Below are 21,231 nucleotides of genomic sequence, written 5' to 3'. Positions count from 1 at the left end.
TCAATGAGGTACTACTAGGTAGTATTAGTATGATCGAGGTGCGCGCTCCGACAATAGGTTCATCTAGTTTATTTCATTTACATCATAAATACATATCTTTACATACCGCTTGATCTCGCAAAGGGGTATCATAATCGGATCCGACCAAACTCGAACAATCGCCGAAATGCTATAAAGAGACGGTATACATATAGGACAGGATATGTCACAGCGGACTAGACGGCGTGATAATTAGGGTCGTCGATTAGCCGATCCTCGCCCGCTTGTGGGTGATTCAGGTTCCTGGTCGACAAACCGAACGCTCGTGCCCAAGGCGCTACTGCGACCAGTACGACCCCGTCGACTGGACGCAGTGGGGAGAGTTACGCCTTCACGCAGCAGTCTGCTAGCGAAGGGCGTTTGAAGAGGTGTCGCGGGAGTTGTAGAAGCCCGTGCAAGTCGTGCTCGCGCTGCCCGCTTGGAAGGTGAGGTCATGTGGTTTGGTGTGGCTAGCGGAGTGGTTGAGGGGCGTTGGAGCTCAGGCGCAAAATCGTTGAGCTTGAACGGCGTCTCGATTTGCCAGGGATCGAAGATCGACGGCTCGGCGGCGCTAGCACGACTATGATTTCTGGTAGGGCTCACTAGGGGGCCCGGCAAATCTCGAGCCTCGTAGTTTATTCGTGCCTTATCTAGCCATCGACGGAACATGCCTCTCGAATGCTTCCGAAGGTTGCGCTCTCTCATGGCCTCTGCAGTCTCAGCGGTGCTCTGTATCTGGAATACACGAAGACTGAGTCTGCGAAGGTTTGTGTTGGCCTGGCTGAGTACATGCGATCGGTGCACAGCGATGGCCTGTTCCTCCAACTGCCGGGATTCAACCACTGCTTCAGCCCATCGTATTATTTGGTCGTAAGCTATCTGCTTGAAATAGAGCACGTCCGCATCCTCGCAGTCTTGAACCTGCTTTGCGGCTTTCTCGTGCCACCGCGATAGCAATTCAGATACGATATCCAGTGATCTTCCTCTGTCAAGCTGCAGGGCCTGTTGCTCCATTTCGAGAATATCATGCGTTTTCGATTGCCACTGCGACAAAGCTTTCGAAGCAAGATTGACCTTAGTCTTGCGCCGAATCATGGCGTATGCGTCCTGACGGCGGCGCTTGGCAGAGTCCAGCGTGGCGGTGCGCCATTTTTTGAGCGTGCGACAGGACACGAAGTAGAACCTGGCATCTCGAGACCACTCTTCGAGTTTTGCTACATGCTCGCGCTTTGAGCGCCATGCCACAAGCGACTCTCGGACAAGACGCGGAGCATAAAACTCAAAGGCGGCATCCTCGCGCTGGCGCTGGAGAACAAGCCGGTTTCGCCAAAGATCAAGTTTCGAGTGCAGCAACTCGTCATTCCGCTGTTCTTCGTGGACATCGGCATGGTAGAGAAGTCGCGTATAGGTTGTACGGACATTCGTTACGAATTTGGAAAACACCTCACGGGAGATGCGCTGTTCACGAATCCGCTGCATGAGGCGATATCTCTCCGCTAGAATCCATTTGTACATGGTTTCAATCTTAAGGCGCTCTTCAATGCGTGCGCTCAGAGCCTGGCAACGAAGTCTGTCGTTCCAGGCTGTCCATGAATTTCGTACGATTCTCCGGCGGTCCATCTCTCTGGCCTGGTTGAGCATGCCAATACGCTTCTTCCATTGGCTAAAGGCCGAGCGCATAAGACGGGTGTCAGTTGTCTCTGCTACGTATGAAGCGGCTGGCGCCAGACGAGCCTGAAGCTTCCATTCGTTGAGGGACTTGTGGAGGAGCTGGTGCCGTTGCATTGCCACGGCCCGTGTATCAGAGGAAGCAATAGCCAAGGACTTTTCAGATAGGGCTTGAAGTGCAGACTTCAGCAAATACCGCTTGTCGGAGGTATCAATCTCATGCAAGCGATCTTGGTTGGTTCGGAAAGTGCGGAGCCAGGAGAGGAGTGAGCGCCTCTTAATACAGAAGTCGTACCATCTGGGAGCACGTATGTCGCAAAGGGCCCAAAACCATTGCCAATAGAAGCCATTCTTCAGTTTCGAGTTGTGGTGAGCAATTGCCTTTCCTTCCAACTCCTTGACGTGGTCAACCTTCTTTTTTAAAGCCTGAAGTGGCCGGTGGAGTGCGAATCTTTGAGCCTTGAGCACGTTGACAGCAGTTATCTCACGCCATGCATTGAAGTACTTGACGCCGAGGAGGTGGCGCCTAGCGGCAGTGGTTTTCTCAAGCTCGTCCGAAGCAACTGCAGCCCAGTGAGTGAAGGCTTTGGTCAACAGATACAGATCACGAGCTCGCGCAGCGCGCTCTTCAAGATGTTTAAAGAATCTGTCGGTTCGAGCCGCTTGTCGTTTGTCCCGGATGATAGAGTTCCAGGTGCCAAAGGCTTGTCGGAGAAGGGTGACTCTATCCCTGTTGACAGAAACCAGTTCCATGTTTTGGTGAGCCTGGCGTGCCTGAACGCCCTTTTTCATCCAGAGAGTTAGGATGCGTCTGTTTAGTGCCCTTTGACGATACATATTGAATGTAGACGCATCTCGTAGCAAGTCGGATAGTGAGGGTCGATAGAGAAGTTCGGGGGGCAAATTGGGCTTGTCGACATGGTCATATACTTCTTGAGACACTAAGGAGCTGCCTTCGGCCTCATCCTCTTCCACCTCTTCTTCCTCTTCGTCCTCGGAGCTTATAGAGCGCGCAGGACGCGTGGTTTGGGACTTCCGAGTTTTGGCTCGGGACGCTTCGACCATCCTTCTTGAACGGTCCTCGTTGACGGCGGTCGAAAATTCTTTGGTCCGCTCCTTTGCCGACTGAAAAGCGTCCATTTTGCTCATAAGGCGTCGACCCATATTCATGAACTGCATGATAAGTTGCGTCCTGTCCAGCGATTCGCCTCCAGTTTCGTCCACTGGTTCTTGCGGCGGTGGTGAAGCCTGAAAGTCAGGTTTGCCAGTCTGAAGTCGCGACAACGAGGAACGGGAGCTTGGGCGGTTGATGAAACTCCGGGTGGTAGGATCATCACCAACATCGTACATCGAGTTGAAAGAGGCTCGCCGAGGTCGCGGTGTCCGGACAAGTTCCTGCGTCGGCGCAGGGCCAGCCCTTGCCTTTGAGTGAACATCGACAGTGACGTTCTCCGTATATGTATCCGTATCATTATCCTCGTTTCCAAATTCGATAACAATGCCCATCTGTTGAAGTAGGTTCTCAAATTTCTCGAACAGCGTATCTCCTACGACATCTTTGCTTCCCATTTTGAACAGGAAGCGCATACAGGCATAGCCCGGATCCACTTCCGGTCCATGTTCCTCGATCGCCTCATCGTATTCCTTGAACAACACTCTGTATGGTAGGCGATCGGCATCTGTATGGCGCTCCGCGCGGGTGATGACCTGGAAGAGGAAACCGACATCTAGTGATGAGAAAACCCGCCGTCAGCCTTTCAAGTCGTCAAGAGCTAGGTCTCATGTCAAGAGGACACAATCGCGCACCTTCGTCCGAAAGGGCCGGATCTTCGTGTGAGAGAGCTCTTCGTTGAGCGGGAACGGGAGGCATCGAAATATCCGCGATTTAACGCGTGTTTTTTGCAAATGGGTCATGGAGACGGGACAACAAATAAATCATTGCGAGCGTTGAAGACCGGTGTAACACACAAGCTCGCCGTGTCCGAGTTTGCGATGCCGGATAGCATCGAATAACTCAAAAACAACGGGGCTGAATAAGGAAATGCCGTTGGTAGCTTTACCTTGACTTGGTCGACTCCAACTGCCCGGTGTTTTGCTTTGTCGCGCCGACCCAAACATCGGCATACATTAGTCACGTGGTACATAATTGATTAGTAAGGTCAACACCATCCACCAGCTTTCGGTCCACTTTGAGTGACCATCAAGTGCTGCAAAAGACGAGAAATATGACATCGCCACGAGCTCGTCCGATCGAGAAATTTGCCCAGGCCACTTCCAAGTGTGCTGTCGAGGTATGTTCAGTCGCCCTATTGTCCGAAAGTGGATGCTGAAGGTGCTGTGAAGGCTGCGGCATATGGCAAGTGCATCGTCGCAGATTACCAAGGCGTGCACAAAGATATGTGCGCCAGAGAGTTCATGAAGCTAAAGGACTGCTTCCTGGTAAGTAATCTGCTCAAGTTCAAAGTAGGATCTATCTGACTAGGCTCAACAGGCGGCTTCTAAAAAGGGTTGAGTTCGGAAGATCAGGTGGTTGTAGCTAATCAGATGTATATTATGGCGCAAACGGATACCTACTATTTTTCTGGTATATTTACTATTTTTACTACACGTTATCTTCCAATATTAATATAAATTTCATAAACATATCTTCGTGAGACAATACTATTTTGAGGACTTGAGATCTCTACTGATTGATGTCTGAGTAAGCAAAAAAATACCGGAAAGTCTAAAGCTTGAGCAGCCGTAACAAGAAAGTAGCGTTCTGCACCTCTTGTTCTTCTTGAGCAATGATACCCTCCTCATCTCCGCTGGGCAGCTTGCCTTCAGCACCTTGATATTGCTCGAGTGGCCGACGGACCACTTTCTCGATGACTGATGCTTGTGTCTCGAAAGCCTCCTTAAGGCCGACGCTGTCGGGATCCGAGAGAACAACATATTCCATCTTGACATCGTCGGTTGGGACCAGGCCGGCCTTCTTACGCAGACGCTGGAGACGGTTGACAATCTCACGCCCAAGACCTTGGTGAGCCAGCTCGGGGTAAAGCTTGACATCAAGGATAGTCAAGACATCAGCATCTGCGTTAGGCTCCTTGTCCTGCGCAGACGAATCCTCCTTGAGCCCTCGCTTGACGATAAGATCGCCTTCAACAAGCTCGATACCGTCAACAAGAATCTTCTTATCGGCAACGAACTTCTTGACATCTTCGCTAGTCAATGAAGGCAAAGCCTTCTTGACCTTCTGTGCATCCTTCTTCAGCTTCTTGCCCAGCGTGGGCCAGTCAGCGGACACACTGTACTGGACGTTGTATTTCGCCTCGTCGGAGGATAAGACCAGCTCCTGAACGTTGATCTCCTCAAGTATGTAGCTCTCCAGGGACTTGACATCCTCTAGGTACTGCTCCTCCTGGTGGATAACAACGAGAGACTTCAGTGGAGTCTTCAGGCCAAGAGACTTGCGCTCACGGGAGATACGAGCCATTTCGATGACCTTCTGCATGCGCGCAACCCGCCTCTCGACAACTTCATCGAAGAGTTCCTCACGAACCTCGGGAAAGGGAAGGAAGTGGACACTCCGGCTGTCCTCACCACGGAGAGCTTCAGGGATGTGAGGAAGTAGTCGGCCGTAGATGTTATCCGTGAGGAAGGGTGTGAAAGGAGCAAGTCCTCGAACAAGGGTGAACAGAACCTCGAAGAGTGTGTTCAAGGCGTGCAAAGTGTCGTCCGTGCCGTTCTCTCCCTTTAGGCGCTTTCGGTTGAACCTGATATACCAGTTTGTGGTGTTGTCGATGAGGCCTAGAAGGCGAGGAACGACGGTGTATAGACGGTAGCCGGCCATCTCCTCGTTGACGAATTTGAGAAGACTTTGGCAGCTGGCCAGAATCCACCGATCCATGACGTTAGTGTTGGTGGCTTCGGCCTTAGGATCCCACATGTAGTCGGTGCCTTCAGTCTTCTTGAAGAGAGCAGCTTGGCCCTCGAAGAATTTGTAGCTGTTCCACAGAGGAAGAAGGACCTTAGCGACAATTTCCTTGACTCCAGATTCCTTGAACCGAAGTGGCTCCGCACGCACAACAGGCGAATTGATGAGGTAAAGGCGGAGAGCGTCCGAGCCATACCGATCCATGATCAAAGAGGGATCGGGATAGTTCTTTAACCGCTTAGACATCTTCTTTCCGTCCTCTGCCAGAACGATGCCGTTGACTACACAATTCTTGAAGGGCAGCTTGCCGAAGAGGTGGGTACCAAGAACGGTCAGAGTATAGAACCAACCACGAGTCTGGTCAAGACCTTCGGCAATGAAGTCTCCGGGGAAGGAGTTGTCAAAGTGGTCTTTGTTCTCGAACGGATAGTGCTGGGAGGCGTAAGGCATAGCACCAGATTCGAACCAACAGTCGAAGACTTCGCTCACGCGGCGGAGGACGCCCTTACCATCCTTGCTTGGGATGGTAATGCCGTCCACCTTATCTCTGTGAAGATCAGTGATCTCACCCTCATAACCACTAAGCTTCTTCAGTTCTTCAATGCTGCCAATGGCAACAATCTCGCTGAAGTCCTCATTGGCCCAGATGGGCAGGGGAGTTCCCCAGAACCTGTTTCGAGAGATGTTCCAGTCGCGAGCGTTCTGAATCCAGCTAGCAAATCTCCTGTCCTTAACAAAGCTAGGAACCCAGTGAGACTCTTCGATGCCCTGGAGCATTTGCGGGATGATGGGTTGGATCTGGACAAACCACGATGGAACGGCACGGTAAATGAGGGGAGTGTCAGAACGCCAACAGAATGGGTAACTATGGGTGATCTGACTATCAACGATCAATCGCCCGGTTCCCTTAAGGTGTTTGATGATAGCCTTGTCAGCCGCCTTTACGTGCTGACCCTTGAAGTCAGGGACCTCTGCAGTGAAACAGCCCATCTCATCGACAGGGTTTGGCGGGAGACGTGTGTGGTCGATGACATTGCTGTTAACAGCGGTCTGGTAATCGTCCTCACCGAACGAGGGCGCCTGGTGGACGATACCAGTACCATCTTCGGCGGTAACATAGGTTGCGTTCAAAACGCGGAAACCGTGCTCCTTGAAAGCATCGTAAAAGTAAGGGAAGAGAGGCTGGTACTTCCAGTCCTTCATCTCCGAACCCTTAAACCGTTGAATGATCTTGAATTTGGCCTTCTTAGGGTCCTTGTACAGAGTCCGAAGCAGGGCTTCAAGCAGGACGTAATGCTTGCCAGAAGCTTCGTCGAGAATCTTGATATACTCGAAATCGGGGTTCACCGCGAGGGCAATGTTGGAGGGAAGGGTCCACGGGGTGGTTGTCCAGGCAAGAAGATGTGTCTCAGGTTCATCAACGAGGGGAAATGTAACGACGACGGCGGGATCCTGAACATCCTTGTAGTTTTGCTGCGCTTCAAAGTTGCTGAGCGGGGTGTTGAGGGCAGTCGAGTAAGGCATAACACGGAAACCTCTGTAAACGAGACCCTTGTCGAATAGCTGCTTAAAAACCCACCACACGGACTCCATGAAAGAGGGGTTCATTGTCTATTACGATAATTCATGTCAGTCTCCCTGCGCCACGCACAATGCCATTCGCAGATTAGCATGGGTGTTGCTAACCTTGTAGTCATTATCAAAGTCAATCCAGCGACCAAGCCTTTCAATAGTCTGACGCCACTCGGACGCGAATCTCATAACAATGGCTCTGCACTCCTCGTTGTATTTCTCAATTCCGTACTTCTCGACAGCTTCCAATCCAGACATGCCCAGTTTCTTGTCGATCTCATACTCGATAGGCACACCGTGCGTATCCCAACCGAACCGTCGCTCGACATAGTGACCTTTCATCGACCAGTACCGGGGAATAATATCTTTGATGGTGGACGCCAACAGATGGCCATAGTGGGGGAGACCGGTAGCGAACGGAGGTCCGTCGTAGAAAGTGTAAGGTTTGCGACCTTTCGAGAGCTCGACCTGCCTTTCGAAGGCGTTGATCTCCCTCCATTTCTGGAGAACGAGATCTTCCTCCTTGGGAAAATCAATGGACATGGTGGGTGCGGTCGGAGGTGGTGGTTGTCCTAGCACACGAGCGATGGCCGCGGGGTACAAACGCTTTTGAAAGAAAAAGTGAGTCACCCCGCGCGCGCCCTGCCGACTTTGCCAAGCCCCACGCAGATCCTCAGGCTACGACGAAGTATACAAGGTCTAGTATACCTTACGCTTTTGACATCAGAAATATGATACATTGTATAGAGTCTGAGAAAGTGGTATAGTAAGGGTAGACGAAATTAACGCCTTCCATCGTTTATGATCGCAGTCATTCATCCTCCTCATCCTCCTCGTCTTCCTCGTCGTCCTCATCTTCAGATACCTCTTGGCCCAAGTCCTTCAACCGTTTCTGTGGCAAACGTTAGCATAGGTATAAGTAAAGGCGCAGCTCTGACTCACCTTGTTCTCGTTCCTCTTCGTTTCAAGATCACCGAAGACAATGAGAAGATCTTCGAGTTCCGACTGCGCTGCCTTGCGCGCCTCTTCCTTCTCCTTGGTTTCCTCTTGCGCCTTCTCTAGGGCTTTTTGCGCTTCCTCCAGCGCCTGGGCAGCCTTTCGTGCCTCAGTTTCAAGGCGTTCGATCTCACTCTCAGCTTGCTGCGCTCGATTTTCGAGAGCAGAGCATCTCGAAAAGTAGTCTTCTCGCACAGCCTCAACATCTTGTGCGGACTGCTCCTTTGTCGTATTGAGTTCTGATCGTATCGACTCGTTGGCAGACTCGAGCTTCGTGACCTCAGACTCATGCTGCTGCTTAGCAGTGTCCAGTTTCGATTGGAGGTCATGGACTGTACTGTTAAGCTCGGAGACTTCAATTGCATGCTGCTCCCTTGTTTTGTCGGCCTCTGATTTCAGAGCCTCGACCCTTGACTCGAGCTCAGCGACTTGGGACTTGTGCAGTTCGGCTTCGCTGGCTTTTGCTTGTAAGTCCTGTATAGTCTGATTGAGCCCCGCATGCTGTTCTTTAGCTTGGCCAGCTTCGGATTTTAGAGCTTCGATGACAGCTGTCAGCTGGCGTGTCTCACCACCGTAATGCTCCCTCACTCGCGCAAGGTCCGATTCTAGTAATCCAATTTTCTTCTTAAGATCAGCTACCTCAGCCTCGTGGCGCTCCTTGAATTTGGAGCTCTTTCTTTCGTGATCAGCAGATGTCTCTCGCAGTTGGGCGTCAATGGCACGAAGTTGCTCTCCATGTTGTTTTAGCAGATCATTCTGCGCTTGTTTGTGCTGCTCGCTCAGTGACGATAACTCTTGCTCATGACGCTTTTGCAGCGAGTCGCACGTCTGTTGCAGCCTTGTAAGCTCCAGCCCGTTTGTATCTCTTGACTTCCTGTGCTCAGCTTGCTCTTGCTCGAGTTTATGCCTTAGTGATACGAGCTCGGACTCAAGCTTCTGAACAGCTTGGTTCTTTTCTTCGACATCAGATTTCAGCGAGTCGACCAGTTCACGCGAAACACCTCGTTCAACTCCATTTGTAATGACGGAAATTTCAAGTCCAGGATCGCGATCAATGGCCCGCAGCAATCGGCTGAAGTTGTCCTTGAGGAACTCAACAAAGACTCTGTCGAAGAAGATATCGGGGAGCCCACCCTCGTAGTTGGCACCAATTGTTTGCGGCAGAACCTCAAAGTCCCGAATCAGTGGAGACTCTCTGAGTCGGGTGATTCTGTCAATGTATTGCTCCCGGCCTAGCTGTTCTAGCAGCAATTTGTGCAGGGTCTTGCGGGGAATAGGGGAGTCTTTAGAAGAGAACTCGTAGATGACTCCGAGCAAAATCGTGCAAAGTCCAGGTACAAGCACGTTTGTGACACCCCTGTGTTTGGTTTCTTGCAATAAGCTTTGTATACTGCTGCCTTCGCCAAGAAAGTCATTCACAGCATCGGGGTCCTCAAATAACCAGCCGCAGAGCAGCATCACATAGCCAAGGGATATACGCTCGTCATCTCCGCGCTTCAAGCCTGTGATGAGGTTTCCGGTTATGGACTGAATACAGGTAATAACCTCTTCTCCATTCTCCGCATCGCCTTCGGTTACTCCCATAGCCACGGACTTTGCTTCGGCATTCTCAAAAAGCAAGTGGAACATCAAGATGGAAGCCATCCAGACTTGATATGGATCAGCATTCCTCCGTAGTTCTGGAGGCGTGATCAAAACAGTCAAAATATTTGGAATCTCGTCTTGTCCGCTAACATGTCCGTTGATTGCTCTGCCTAGCACATGGACACGGATACCCGTATGGTTCGTGAAAAAGGCCTTGACACAGTCGCAAGCTGCAAGACGCGCGTCTAGCAGCTGAATAGGCGCAGGTTCGAGCGAGAGCTTAAGCAAAGCTTCAATGACATTGATCCTGGGAAGTGGCTTCGTAGACTTGGTGCCATTGACTCCATCATTCGCTTGGCCTGCTCCCCAGAAAACCTCGACATCTCCGAAACGTTCTTGCAGTGGTTGGTTTCCGCGGATCAGATCGGCGCAGGTCGCGAGAGCCTGCTTCAGTCAATACGAGCCGTTTATTCATAGCAGCCACTATCTTACCTTAGCTGTGACGTTGACGGTGAATCGTTGACCGAAAGCTGTGCTTAGTACTTGTTCCATCACGCCGCTATTCCAGAATGCCATTTGATTGGCAGCAGTGTTGACGCCGCCTTTGACCAAGAAAAGCTGTATGATCACCAAGAGCCCCCAAACATTTCTGTCACGTTGAGCAAGCGCCCATTCTGGAGTAGGCTCATCGGGGTTGTCTTCTTTGTTGACCTCGGCAAGCAGTTTTGCCAGTCGTGGTATGCAGCCCGTTTCCCGAAAGTAAGACTGATTGGGAATGTTGAGTTTCAGCAAGTTGGCGAGCAGCGAAAGACAGTCCCCAACGACTTCTGACCCATGAGTCAAGCCTCCTTCAGATTCTATTAGCGAGCACACGGATTCGAAGGCGTTCTCGAAGGCAACGAGTTTCTGGAGTTCTTCCGAGCCTGGCGTCAGAGCGATAAGGAGGAGCAGTGCTTCTGCAAATGTATAATGGCTGTTAGCTACGGTCCGCCTAGAAGTAGAGCGAAGTCTGTGAGAAATGAGCCTACCATTGCGCACCGGTTCACGCGCATCAGCTAGAGCACTGACAAGTCTGGGAATGCCCAACGGTGCAGTCAGGATACATTCTTGCGTTCTCTCGGGTCGCCCACTCGAGATCTGGAACATGAGCTGCAGAGAGTATAGACGTGAATAGAAGTCTCGCGAGTCTAGAAGATCAAGTAGGGCTGTAATATTATCTTGTCGCTGTCACCTTGTCAGCAGCTTCCAAGCAAACAAAACCGGTAAAATATACCTGAGTAAATTCATCAGATAGCCATAACGCAATCTCTTCAGACGCTTCAGGCTAGACAAGAATATCAGTACACCGGGCATACATTCAATGACCAGTCCAACGAACACTGCTCTCATCCGGCGAAAATAGCATCAACAAGGTCTCTAAGACCACCTTAAGAGTGTCCACATCCTCCCGGTCATTGCTGAGACTGCTGATCAACGGCCGGAGGGCTCCCGACGCGACCGATGCAGGGTATATCTTCGCAAAGCTTCTCAATCCTTGTATAGCAGCTCTTCGATCCTCCAGTAAAGTCGCGCTCTGCAGTCTACTGATCAGGGTGTTGATGGTGTCTGTCGCCGTTTGTTTGGCGGGCGCCTGCGACTCGAGGATTCGAAACATCGCAATGGGTCACTCGATATTTCATGGTCACCGCTGACCGAGAGCGTAGCAAGTGAGAAACATTGAAAGAATGGAAAGACCGACTGAACGGTGAACGGTGAGTTGTTCTTTCGGAAGCATACAACAAGTCCACCGCCAAGTCGCCGCTAAGCTGTCGGAACCGCGACAAGAGAAGCGCCGAAGCAGCCGCAGCTCCGGCAATCCTCAAACTGTCGCATTCGCAGAGACTTCATTATTCTAAACCTTTCTCTTTCACTCCCCACGGCCTGCCCTTCGTGATCTTTGAGGTGGCGCCTGTTTCCAAAGGGGTTTTTGTTTCACTTCTGATACTCTTTCGACAAAGACGTCTGTTCCAGTCCGAGGTTTTAGTTCTTAAGGATTGAAGTCGCCGATGGAGCATCTCGTTAGACGTGGCTAAATCCTCTACTTTACATTTACTAGGATCCAAAAGAATCGATATATTCTTTTCGCGCTTCTATATTTCACCGTATAACTTTCTGGTCTGAACTATCATCACCATGGGTGTCCCCGCGCTTTTCAGATGGCTTTCCAAAAAGTATCCGAAGATTATCTCCTCGGTAATCGAGGAGCAACCGTATGAGGTTAATGGAGAAGAGATCCCGGTCGACACCACCGGTCCGAACCCAAATGGCGAGGAGATGGATAATTTGTACTTGGATATGAACGGTATCGTCCACCCGTGTACACACCCAGAGGGCAAGCCGCCGCCAGCGAACGAGCAGGAGATGATGATCGAGATATTCAAGTACACCGACCGTGTTGTGAACATGGTCCGTCCGAGGAAACTGTTGATGATTGCTATTGGTATGCCGATGTTTTCCCTATCTGTTACAACTGGCACTAACCCAACTCTCTACGTATAGACGGAGTCGCGCCCCGCGCAAAGATGAACCAACAACGAGCACGTCGATTCCGGTCTGCCCAAGAAGCTAGGGAGCAAGACGAGAAAAAGCAGGAGTTTCAGAAAATGCTTGCGAAACAAAACGGAGATAAGGATCAAGGCCTCCAGGAGGAGGTCGTGCAGAAGACCTGGGATAGCAATGTCATCACGCCTGGAACGCCTTTCATGGATATCCTTGCGGCTTCCCTACGATACTGGATTGCCTACAAGCTCAATACCGACCCTGCCTGGGAAAAGGTTAGCTCCTCTCCATCTGGACATGATGTAAACCGCTAACCGAGACAGATGAAAATCATCATTTCCGATGCGACAGTGCCTGGAGAAGGTGAACACAAGATTATGGAATTCATTCGATCACAGCGTGCCTCACCCGAGCACGATCCGAACACGCGTCATGTTATCTACGGACTGGTAAGTTCTGATACCTGAATTGAACGCAAGGCAGTAGCTAACATGATCATTCAGGACGCCGATTTAATTATGTTGGGCCTAGGCACTCACGAGCCTCATTTTAGAGTTCTGCGAGAAGACGTGTTTTTCCAAGATTCTAAGCCACGCACATGTCACCTCTGTGGCCAGCCAGGCCACAAAGCCGAAGAGTGTAGGGGCCAGGCGAAGGAGAAGCAGGGAGAGTTCGATGAGAAGGGGAAGGTCGCCACACTTAAGCCATTCATTTGGCTTCATGTTTCTGTTCTGCGAGAATACCTCGCCGCCGAGCTCTTTATCCCACACCAACCGTTCCCTTTTGATCTTGAGAGGGCACTAGATGATTGGGTTTTCATGTGTTTCTTCGTAGGAAACGACTTTCTTCCCCATCTACCGTCTCTGGACATTCGCGAGGATGGTATCGACACTCTGATTGCGATCTGGCGTGACAATATTCCGGTAATGGGCGGATATTTGACCCAGGATGGGCGCGTGGACCTTAAGAGAGCTCAGCTCATCCTCCAAGGCCTCGCTAAGCAAGAAGATGCTATCTTCCGTCGCCGTAGGCAGGCCGAAGAGAGAAAAGCCGCGAACGACAAGAGACGCAAGCAAGAGGAAAAGGCGAGGAACGAGGAGCGGGCTAGGAAACGCAGACGCAGCTCCCCTAACTACGAATCGGCCGAACCGACTGCAAACGCTAAATCCCGCGGTCCTGCAGCGGGTGTGCCCGCACCACCTGGCTTGGAGTTGATCACCCCTGCTAGGGGTAACTTGGCTCGACAGGACCGAGAACTCACCCATAGCATGGTCGTTAACCGAGGTGCTGTTTACCGTGCTAACGAGGCCAACAAAAGTGCTGCTGCTATCCTGAAGAGCAAACTTATGGGAGGGCCACAAGACGCATCTGAAGAGGGAGATTCAACACCTGACGCGTCTGACGCTCCGCCATCGGGGGCGTCACCGGTACTTGGTAAACGCAAAGCGGACGAGGCGGAAGTTGACCAGGTCGGAACCGAGACCCCGACCAAGCCGATTCAGACCAACGATGATGAAATGCCGCCAGACACCGTTCGCTTGTGGGAGGAGGGATACGCGGACCGGTACTATGAACAGAAATTCGGGGTTGACCCACAGAACAAGGAGTTCCGTCACAAAGTTGCGAGAGCCTATGCCGAAGGCCTTGCTTGGGTGTTATTATATTACTTTCAGGGGTGCCCTTCGTGGACATGGTACTACCCGTACCATTACGCCCCCTTCGCCGCAGATTTTGTGGATATCGCCGATATGGAGTTGTCCTTTGAGAAGGGCACTCCGTTCAGGCCATACGAGCAGCTCATGAGTGTTCTCCCTGCTTCGTCGAACCACGCCATCCCCGAAGTATTCCATGATCTTATGAGTAATCCGAGCAGTGAGATCATTGATTTTTACCCGGAAGACTTCGCCGTTGATTTGAACGGGAAAAAGTTCGCCTGGCAAGGTGTTGTCTTGCTGCCGTTTATTGATGAAACGCGACTCCTTACTGCCGTGCAAAAGAAATACCCTCTTTTATCGGACGATGAGAGGGCGCGCAATACTGTGGGCAGGGAAGTGCTCTTGCTATCTGAAAGCCACCCACTATACCAAGATTTGGTCGGAAACTTCTACTCTAAGAAGCAAGGTGCTGAAAAGTATAAGCTCAATATGCGGGTGAGTGAGGGATTGGCAGGCAAGGTTGAACGAAATGAGGCGTATATTCCTCACAGCTCTCTTGTCTCTTCTCTGGAGGAGTACGGCATGCCGTCCTTGGACGACGACCGCTCGCTAACGTAAGTTTTCTTATTGCTCATCATCGATCAACCAACTAACTAACCTCTATAGTGTCAATTACGAGATCCCCAAGTCCACCCATACTCACAAGTCCATGCTTCTGCGAGGAGTCAAATTCAACCAACCAGCTTTGGACCAGGCAGACATCCAAGCCACCAAATCTCGAGCTCAACACTCGGGCCGCTCATATGGTGGCGCGCCCTTCCGCGGCGGACGAGGTGGCCGTATGAATTATGCCAGCGATAGAAACAACTATGGCAACGACAGGAACCAGGGTAACGACAGGCCAAACCCTTTCGCGGCACACCTCGATCCCAAGTTCATCCCAGGCGGCAATCAAGGTGGACAGATGGGAGCGCCTCCCGGCTGGGCTCCACCATCTGGCTCTGGCAATTTCTCCAGAGGCCCGCCGCCTCCTCCGCGTGGAGGGTGTCACTCCTACGGCAACCAGCAGTATGGGTCGTACGGTGGTCACCAACAGCAAAACTATCAACAACAGAGCTACGGCCAAGGCGACTATTATGGACGCGGCCCCCAAGGCAATTATAACAACGGTCAGGGTCACTACAATGGACGACAATCAGGCTACGACTCTCGAGGTGGTGGATATCGAGGGGGTCGAGGCCGAGGCAACTACTCATCAGGAGGCCAAGGCGGATATGGTCGTTACTAGGGGGTTCGGTGAAGACCTTCACCGAGATTAAGCAGATCACTGCATACCGAAAAAGTCGGACGTTTTGTGAATCACTGGGTTGGTTTTGCTTTTTCTAGGATTACTGTATTCCTCGAAGTTGAAATGGGGACGGCGTTGTCTGGGAGGAACGACCTGGCGATATATCCAAGATCCATGTAGAATACACCGAATAAGAAGAGTCTGAAAAGACCGCATGTGTTCTTGCTGTGAAATGGACTGAACAAGAGTGTAGTAATGTAGAGTTGGTAATAACACGATGCCGAGAGGACGACATCGGAGCTGCGGGGAGAAAAATCCCCAGGAAGGGATTAATTTTTGAATGAGTCAATCGAACGCCTTTTTCTTTGCCCGCTTTCTTACGATCGTCTCCAGCTTGATTCTACCTTTCTCCAGACTCAATTCCTTCTGTACAAGCTACAGTTACTTTCATTTCATATTTCCCTCAATTCGTCTGTCCACAAGGTTGGTTCGAGTCATTCCAGTCCCTCCCCCCCATGCAAGCTCCGGTGCCGCACCGCTTATTCAAGTCGCGACCTGACGACACCGTCAATACAGCTTCCCTCCTGCTTTGCGGGTTTGAGTCGCGGAAAGTCGCTAATCATCTCTTTTAATTATAGGTGACCTACGTCTATCACTAGTCAGGTTGTCCCAGTCTGACAGTTGAGACGCTGGTTGGAAAGCTCCGTCGCATCCCACCAGCATGAACTAAGAGAGACACCGACTTTTCCATACCCGCATTACCTTTTGTCGTCTCCCTCTTATTCCACTCTACACTCGCTTGACGATGGTGGACCCTACAAAAATTAGCATCCTTGGCCGCGAAAGCATTATCGCTGATTTCGGACTTTGGCGGAACTATGTGGCCAAGGACCTGATCAGCGACTGCCCCTCCACCACCTATGTCCTCATCACCGACACAAATATTGGCTCAATCTATACCCCGGGCTTCCAGAAGGCCTTTGAAGATGCCTCCGCCTCCGTCTCCCCACCTCCGCGACTCCTTACCTATACCGTTCCTCCAGGCGAGGTCTCGAAATCGCGACAGACAAAAGCCGACATTGAGGATTGGATGTTGAGCCAGAGCCCGCCGTGCGGTCGTGATGCTGTGGTCATTGCTCTTGGTGGAGGAGTTATTGGAGATTTAACTGGCTTCGTCGCTGCGACCTACATGCGCGGTGTTCGTTATGTGCAGGTTCCGACCACCCTTCTTGCTATGGTTGACTCTTCAATCGGCGGGAAGACAGCGATTGACACTCCCTTGGGAAAGAACTTGATTGGTGCGATCTGGCAGCCAACGAAGATCTACATCGACCTCGAGTTTCTCGAGACGCTGCCGGTGAGAGAGTTTATCAATGGTATGGCCGAGGTTATCAAGACGGCTGCTATCTCCAGTGAGGAGGAGTTCACAGCTCTCGAAGAGAACGCGGAGACAATCCTCAAGGCTGTCCACCGTGAAGTCACGCCAGGGCAACATCGATTTGAAGGTCTGGAAGCGATTCTGAAGGCTAGAATTCTGGCTTCTGCCCGACATAAGGCGTTTGTGGTCTCCGCAGATGAGCGTGAGGGTGGTCTTCGGAATCTTCTGAACTGGGGTCACTCTATTGGTCATGCTATTGAAGCCATCTTGACTCCTCAAATCCTCCACGGAGAGTGCGTGGCTATTGGTATGGTGAAGGAGGCAGAACTCGCTCGCCATCTCGGTATCCTGAAGGGCGTTGCTGTTTCTCGTATTGTCAAGTGTCTCTCGGCCTATGGCTTGCCCACATCACTAAAGGATGCGCGCATCCGAAAGCTGACTGCTGGTAAGCACTGCTCGGTCGACCAGCTGATGTTCAATATGGCCTTGGACAAGAAGAATGACGGCCCGAAGAAGAAGATTGTCCTTCTCTCAGCGATCGGAACTACTTATGAGCCACGTGCCAGCGTTGTAGCCAACGAAGATATTCGCGTTGTTCTCGCCCCAAGTATTGAGGTGCATCCGGGCGTAGCGGCGTCTTCAAACGTTGTCTGTGCTCCTCCGGGATCGAAGAGTATCTCCAACCGTGCTCTAGTTCTGGCCGCTCTCGGTTCCGGTACCGTTCGGATCAAGAATCTCTTGCACTCTGATGACACAGAGGTCATGCTTAATGCCCTGGAAAGACTGGGTGCCGCGACCTTTGCCTGGGAAGATGAGGGCGAAGTTCTGGTGGTCAACGGCAAGGGAGGTAACTTGCAGGCTTATCCCTCGCCATTGTACCTTGGAAACGCCGGTACAGCCTCTAGATTCCTTACCACCGTCGCGACCCTTGCCAACACTAGCACTGTTGACTCGAGCGTTCTCACTGGAAACAACCGCATGAAGCAACGCCCAATTGGAGATCTCGTGGATGCCTTGACTGCCAATGGAGCTTCGATTGAGTACGTGGAGAGGACCGGTAGCTTGCCCCTCAAGATTGCTGCTTCTGGCGGTTTCGCCGGAGGTAGCATCAACCTGGCCGCGAAGGTGTCGTCCCAATACGTCTCTTCGCTACTCATGTGTGCACCGTACGCCAAGGAGCCCGTTACCTTGAGACTTGTTGGTGGGAAGCCCATTTCGCAGCCCTACATTGACATGACAACTGCCATGATGCGCTCCTTTGGCATCGACGTGCAAAAGTCTACCACCGAAGAACACACCTACCACATTCCCCAAGGTCGCTACGTGAACCCTGCAGAGTACGTTATTGAGAGCGATGCTAGCTCCGCTACCTACCCTCTCGCAGTTGCAGCAATTACCGGCACCACCTGCACTGTTCCCAACATTGGATCCGCTTCCCTGCAAGGTGATGCTCGCTTTGCCGTTGAGGTCTTGCGCCCAATGGGATGCACGGTTGAGCAGACGGAAACCTCTACCACTGTCACTGGCCCTGCGGATGGCATCTTGCGTCCTCTGCCCAATGTGGACATGGAGCCTATGACCGATGCATTCCTTGGCGCTTCCGTGCTTGCAGCCATTGCTCGCGGAAAAGACGGTAACCACACCACCCGTATCTACGGTATCGCCAACCAGCGTGTGAAGGAATGCAACCGAATCAAGGCTATGAAGGATGAGCTTGCTAAGTTCGGAGTTGTCTGCCGTGAGCACGACGATGGTCTCGAGATTGACGGTATCGAGCGCACCACTCTTCGCCAGCCCGCCGGCGGTATCTTCTGCTACGACGACCACCGAGTTGCCTTTAGCTTCAGTGTTCTATCTCTCACCACCCCCCAGCCTACACTTATCCTCGAGAAAGAATGTGTAGGAAAGACATGGCCTGGTTGGTGGGATACTCTTCGACAGCTGTACAAGGTGAAGCTTGAGGGCAGGGAGCTGGAAGAGGAAGAGTCTGAGAGTCTTAGTGGTCCTGACAAGGCCAGCGCTTCGATCTACATTATCGGAATGCGTGGTGCTGGGAAGTCGACAGCTGGGAACTGGGTCTCGAAGGCCCTCGATCGGCCGTTCGTCGACCTGGATACCGAGCTTGAGACCACGGTGGGTATGACTATCCCGGAGTTGATCAAGACCCGCGGCTGGCAAGGATTCCGCGATGCGGAGCTGGAGGTCTTGAAAAGTTCACTTAAGGACCGCCCGAAAGGATACGTCTTTGCCTGTGGTGGCGGTGTAGTGGAGATGCCCGAAGCCCGCAAGTTGCTCAGCGACTACCACAAAAGCAAGGGGAATGTCTTGTTCCTCCAGCGTGACATTAAAAAGATCATGGACTTCCTGTCAATTGACAAGACCCGTCCTGCATACGTTGAGGATATGATGGGTGTGTGGCTACGACGCAAGCCATGGTTCCACGAGTGCAGCAACATTCAGTACTTCAGCCGTGACGCTGCCCCTGGAGGGTTACCTCGCGCGTCTGAGGACTTCAACCGGTTCTTGCAGGTTGCCACCGGCCAAATTGACAACCTGAGCATTATCAAGAAGAAGCAGCATTCATTCTTTGTGTCATTGACCCTGCCCGATTTACGTGAGGCCGGTGACATTCTTGAGGAAGTCTGTGTTGGATCTGATGCCGTGGAGCTGCGAGTCGATTTACTGAAGGATCCTTCCGCTGAAGGTGATATCCCCTCGATTGAGTATGTAATCGAGCAGTTGTCCTTCCTCCGCAGCCACATCACACTCCCTGTCATCTTCACCATCCGCACCAAGAGCCAAGGCGGCCGTTTCCCGGATGAAGCCTGCGATGCTGCGCTGGAACTTTACTGCCTCGCCTTCCGGTCTGGTGTCGAGTTTGTTGACCTGGAGATCGCCTTCCCTGAAGACCTACTACGCACTGTGACCGAGATGAAGGGATTCTCCAAGATCATCGCCTCTCACCACGACCCTAAGGGCGAGCTGTCCTGGGCGAACATGTCCTGGATTAAGTTCTACAACAAAGCGCTAGAGTACGGTGACATCATCAAACTCGTTGGAGTTGCAGCCAGCCTCGACGATAACACAGCCCTGAGGAAGTTCAAGAACTGGGCCGCAGAAGCCCACGACGTCCCCCTGATTGCCATCAACATGGGTGATCAGGGCCAATTGAGCCGCATCCTCAACGGCTTCATGACACCTGTTTCCCACCCCGCCCTTCCTTTCAAGGCCGCCCCGGGACAGCTTTCCGCCACTGAAATCCGCCGTGGTCTCTCCCTCATGGGTGAGATCAAAGCGAAGAAGTTCACAATCTTCGGCAGCCCTGTCTCAGGCTCACGATCACCTCCCCTGCACAACACCCTCTTCTCCCAAGTTGGCCTCCCTCACGAATACGGCCGCATTGAGACCACCAACGCCGAAGACGCCAAAGAGTTCATCCGCTCTCCCGACTTCGGCGGTGCTTCCGTCACCATTCCTCTCAAGCTCGACATCATGCCCCTCCTCGACGAAGTCGCTGCGGAAGCGGAAATTATCGGCGCTGTCAACACCATCATCCCTGTGCCAGTGGGCAAAGACCAGCCACCGCGCCTCGTCGGCCGCAACACCGACTGGCAAGGAATGATCCTCTCCCTCCGTAACGCCGGTGTCTACGGCCCCAGCGCCAACGCCAAAGCCCAAGAAAGCGCTCTTGTCGTTGGTGGCGGCGGAACCGCGCGCGCGGCAATCTACGCCCTTCACAGCATGAACTACTCCCCAATCTACATCGTCGGCCGGACACCATCCAAGCTTGAAAGCATGGTTTCGACCTTCCCAAGCAGCTACAACATTCGGATCGTTGAGAGCTCGGAAAGCTTTGAGACGATTCCACACGTTGCCATTGGCACTATTCCTGCGGACCAGCCTATTGATGCGGTCATGCGCGAGACACTCTGTCACATGTTCGAGCGCGCTCAGGAAGCAGACTCCTACACCGTCAAGTCCATTGAGAGCGCGCCGAGGGTGCTCCTCGAGATGGCGTACAAGCCGCAGGTAACCGCGCTGATGCGTCTGGCGGCTGACTCTGGGTGGAAGACTATTCCTGGATTGGAGGTGCTGGTTGGACAGGGGTGGTATCAGGTTAGTAGTTTATGCTTTGACCTTGGTAAGCTTGTTTGAGGTGGTGGGCTAACTGAGCGTATAGTTCCAATACTGGACAGGGATTTCTCCACTCTATGAAAATGCAAGGGTGAGACTCCTTATCTCATGACTATGATGTATGCTTGTTGCTAACCTTACTGTTCTGCTTCCAGGCTGCTGTCCTTGAATCATGAAGAGTAAACTCTGCCAGGCTTTGACTCCTGCAACCCTTATACCTTTCATTTAGCTTAACTTCTCCAACAAAAGCGCGTTGCAGTTCCATTCTAGAGATATATAAGGACGTTCACCGTCCAATCCGTCATCCCTTTCTCGCTTGGTAGCTAATCAGACGACCATGTCCCGAACGTTGGCCTGCCCTTTTGAAATCCAAGTATGAATAAACTATCATCATGTGACCTGTACACACAGGCCAGGGTTCTTCCCTCTTATGTCCTCTAAGCTTAAGCATCTACTAGTCCATGGCTCTGAAAAGTATATA

At 51.9% G+C, this 21,231-nt stretch overlaps 7 protein-coding genes across 7 annotated transcripts; 3 read left to right on the top strand and 4 right to left on the bottom strand.

Annotated features, from left to right (window-relative positions):
• Positions 1–231: 231 nt before the first annotated feature.
• Positions 232–3,556, bottom strand: BJY04DRAFT_220208 (Sfi1 family protein; the record flags this gene model as incomplete). The annotated part of the gene is made up of 2 exons (XM_073716806.1): positions 232–3,413; positions 3,493–3,556. The coding sequence occupies 2 exons, from the start codon at positions 3,554–3,556 to the stop codon at positions 232–234; spliced, it is 3,246 nt and encodes a 1,081-aa protein (XP_073569170.1).
• Positions 3,557–3,816: 260 nt separating this feature from the next.
• BJY04DRAFT_193777 (uncharacterized protein) lies at positions 3,817–4,323 on the top strand. The gene is made up of 3 exons (XM_073711957.1): positions 3,817–3,977; positions 4,030–4,125; positions 4,178–4,323. The coding sequence occupies exons 1-3, from the start codon at positions 3,912–3,914 to the stop codon at positions 4,196–4,198; spliced, it is 183 nt and encodes a 60-aa protein (XP_073569169.1). The 5' UTR covers positions 3,817–3,911; the 3' UTR covers positions 4,199–4,323.
• Positions 4,324–4,325: 2 nt separating this feature from the next.
• On the bottom strand, positions 4,326–7,750 carry BJY04DRAFT_193775 (isoleucine--tRNA ligase ILS1). The gene is made up of 2 exons (XM_073711956.1): positions 7,292–7,750; positions 4,326–7,216 (listed from the first exon to the last, which is right to left on the bottom strand). Exons 1-2 carry the CDS (start codon positions 7,718–7,720, stop codon positions 4,412–4,414), a joined length of 3,234 nt encoding a protein of 1,077 aa, XP_073569168.1. The 5' UTR covers positions 7,721–7,750; the 3' UTR covers positions 4,326–4,411.
• Positions 7,751–7,901: 151 nt separating this feature from the next.
• Positions 7,902–11,518, bottom strand: BJY04DRAFT_193774 (p115 like vesicle tethering protein). Its single transcript, XM_073711955.1, has 5 exons — positions 11,031–11,518; positions 10,786–10,981; positions 10,250–10,713; positions 8,120–10,201; positions 7,902–8,069 (listed from the first exon to the last, which is right to left on the bottom strand). The coding sequence occupies exons 2-5, from the start codon at positions 10,901–10,903 to the stop codon at positions 7,989–7,991; spliced, it is 2,745 nt and encodes a 914-aa protein (XP_073569167.1). The 5' UTR covers positions 10,904–10,981; positions 11,031–11,518; the 3' UTR covers positions 7,902–7,988.
• BJY04DRAFT_94683 (uncharacterized protein) lies at positions 11,034–11,518 on the bottom strand. The gene has a single exon (XM_073721352.1). It carries the CDS (start codon positions 11,409–11,411, stop codon positions 11,115–11,117), a length of 297 nt encoding a protein of 98 aa, XP_073569166.1. The 5' UTR covers positions 11,412–11,518; the 3' UTR covers positions 11,034–11,114.
• A 108-nt stretch (positions 11,519–11,626) lies between these two features.
• Positions 11,627–15,408, top strand: rat1 (5'->3' exoribonculease Dhp1). Its single transcript, XM_073721351.1, has 5 exons — positions 11,627–12,236; positions 12,296–12,570; positions 12,619–12,744; positions 12,799–14,564; positions 14,617–15,408. The coding sequence occupies exons 1-5, from the start codon at positions 11,930–11,932 to the stop codon at positions 15,236–15,238; spliced, it is 3,096 nt and encodes a 1,031-aa protein (XP_073569165.1). The 5' UTR covers positions 11,627–11,929; the 3' UTR covers positions 15,239–15,408.
• A 635-nt stretch (positions 15,409–16,043) lies between these two features.
• On the top strand, positions 16,044–20,862 carry BJY04DRAFT_229127 (pentafunctional protein ARO1; the record flags this gene model as incomplete). Its single annotated transcript, XM_073718995.1, has 2 exons — positions 16,044–20,732; positions 20,797–20,862. The coding sequence occupies 2 exons, from the start codon at positions 16,044–16,046 to the stop codon at positions 20,860–20,862; spliced, it is 4,755 nt and encodes a 1,584-aa protein (XP_073569164.1).
• Between the last annotated feature and the right edge of the window lie 369 nt (positions 20,863–21,231).

This window comes from Aspergillus karnatakaensis, assembly GCF_047715665.1.
Source record: "Aspergillus karnatakaensis strain CBS 102800 unplaced genomic scaffold BJY04scaffold_38, whole genome shotgun sequence".
NCBI lineage: Eukaryota > Fungi > Ascomycota > Eurotiomycetes > Eurotiales > Aspergillaceae > Aspergillus > Aspergillus karnatakaensis.
This window is presented reverse-complemented; position numbering and strand designations above follow the sequence as displayed.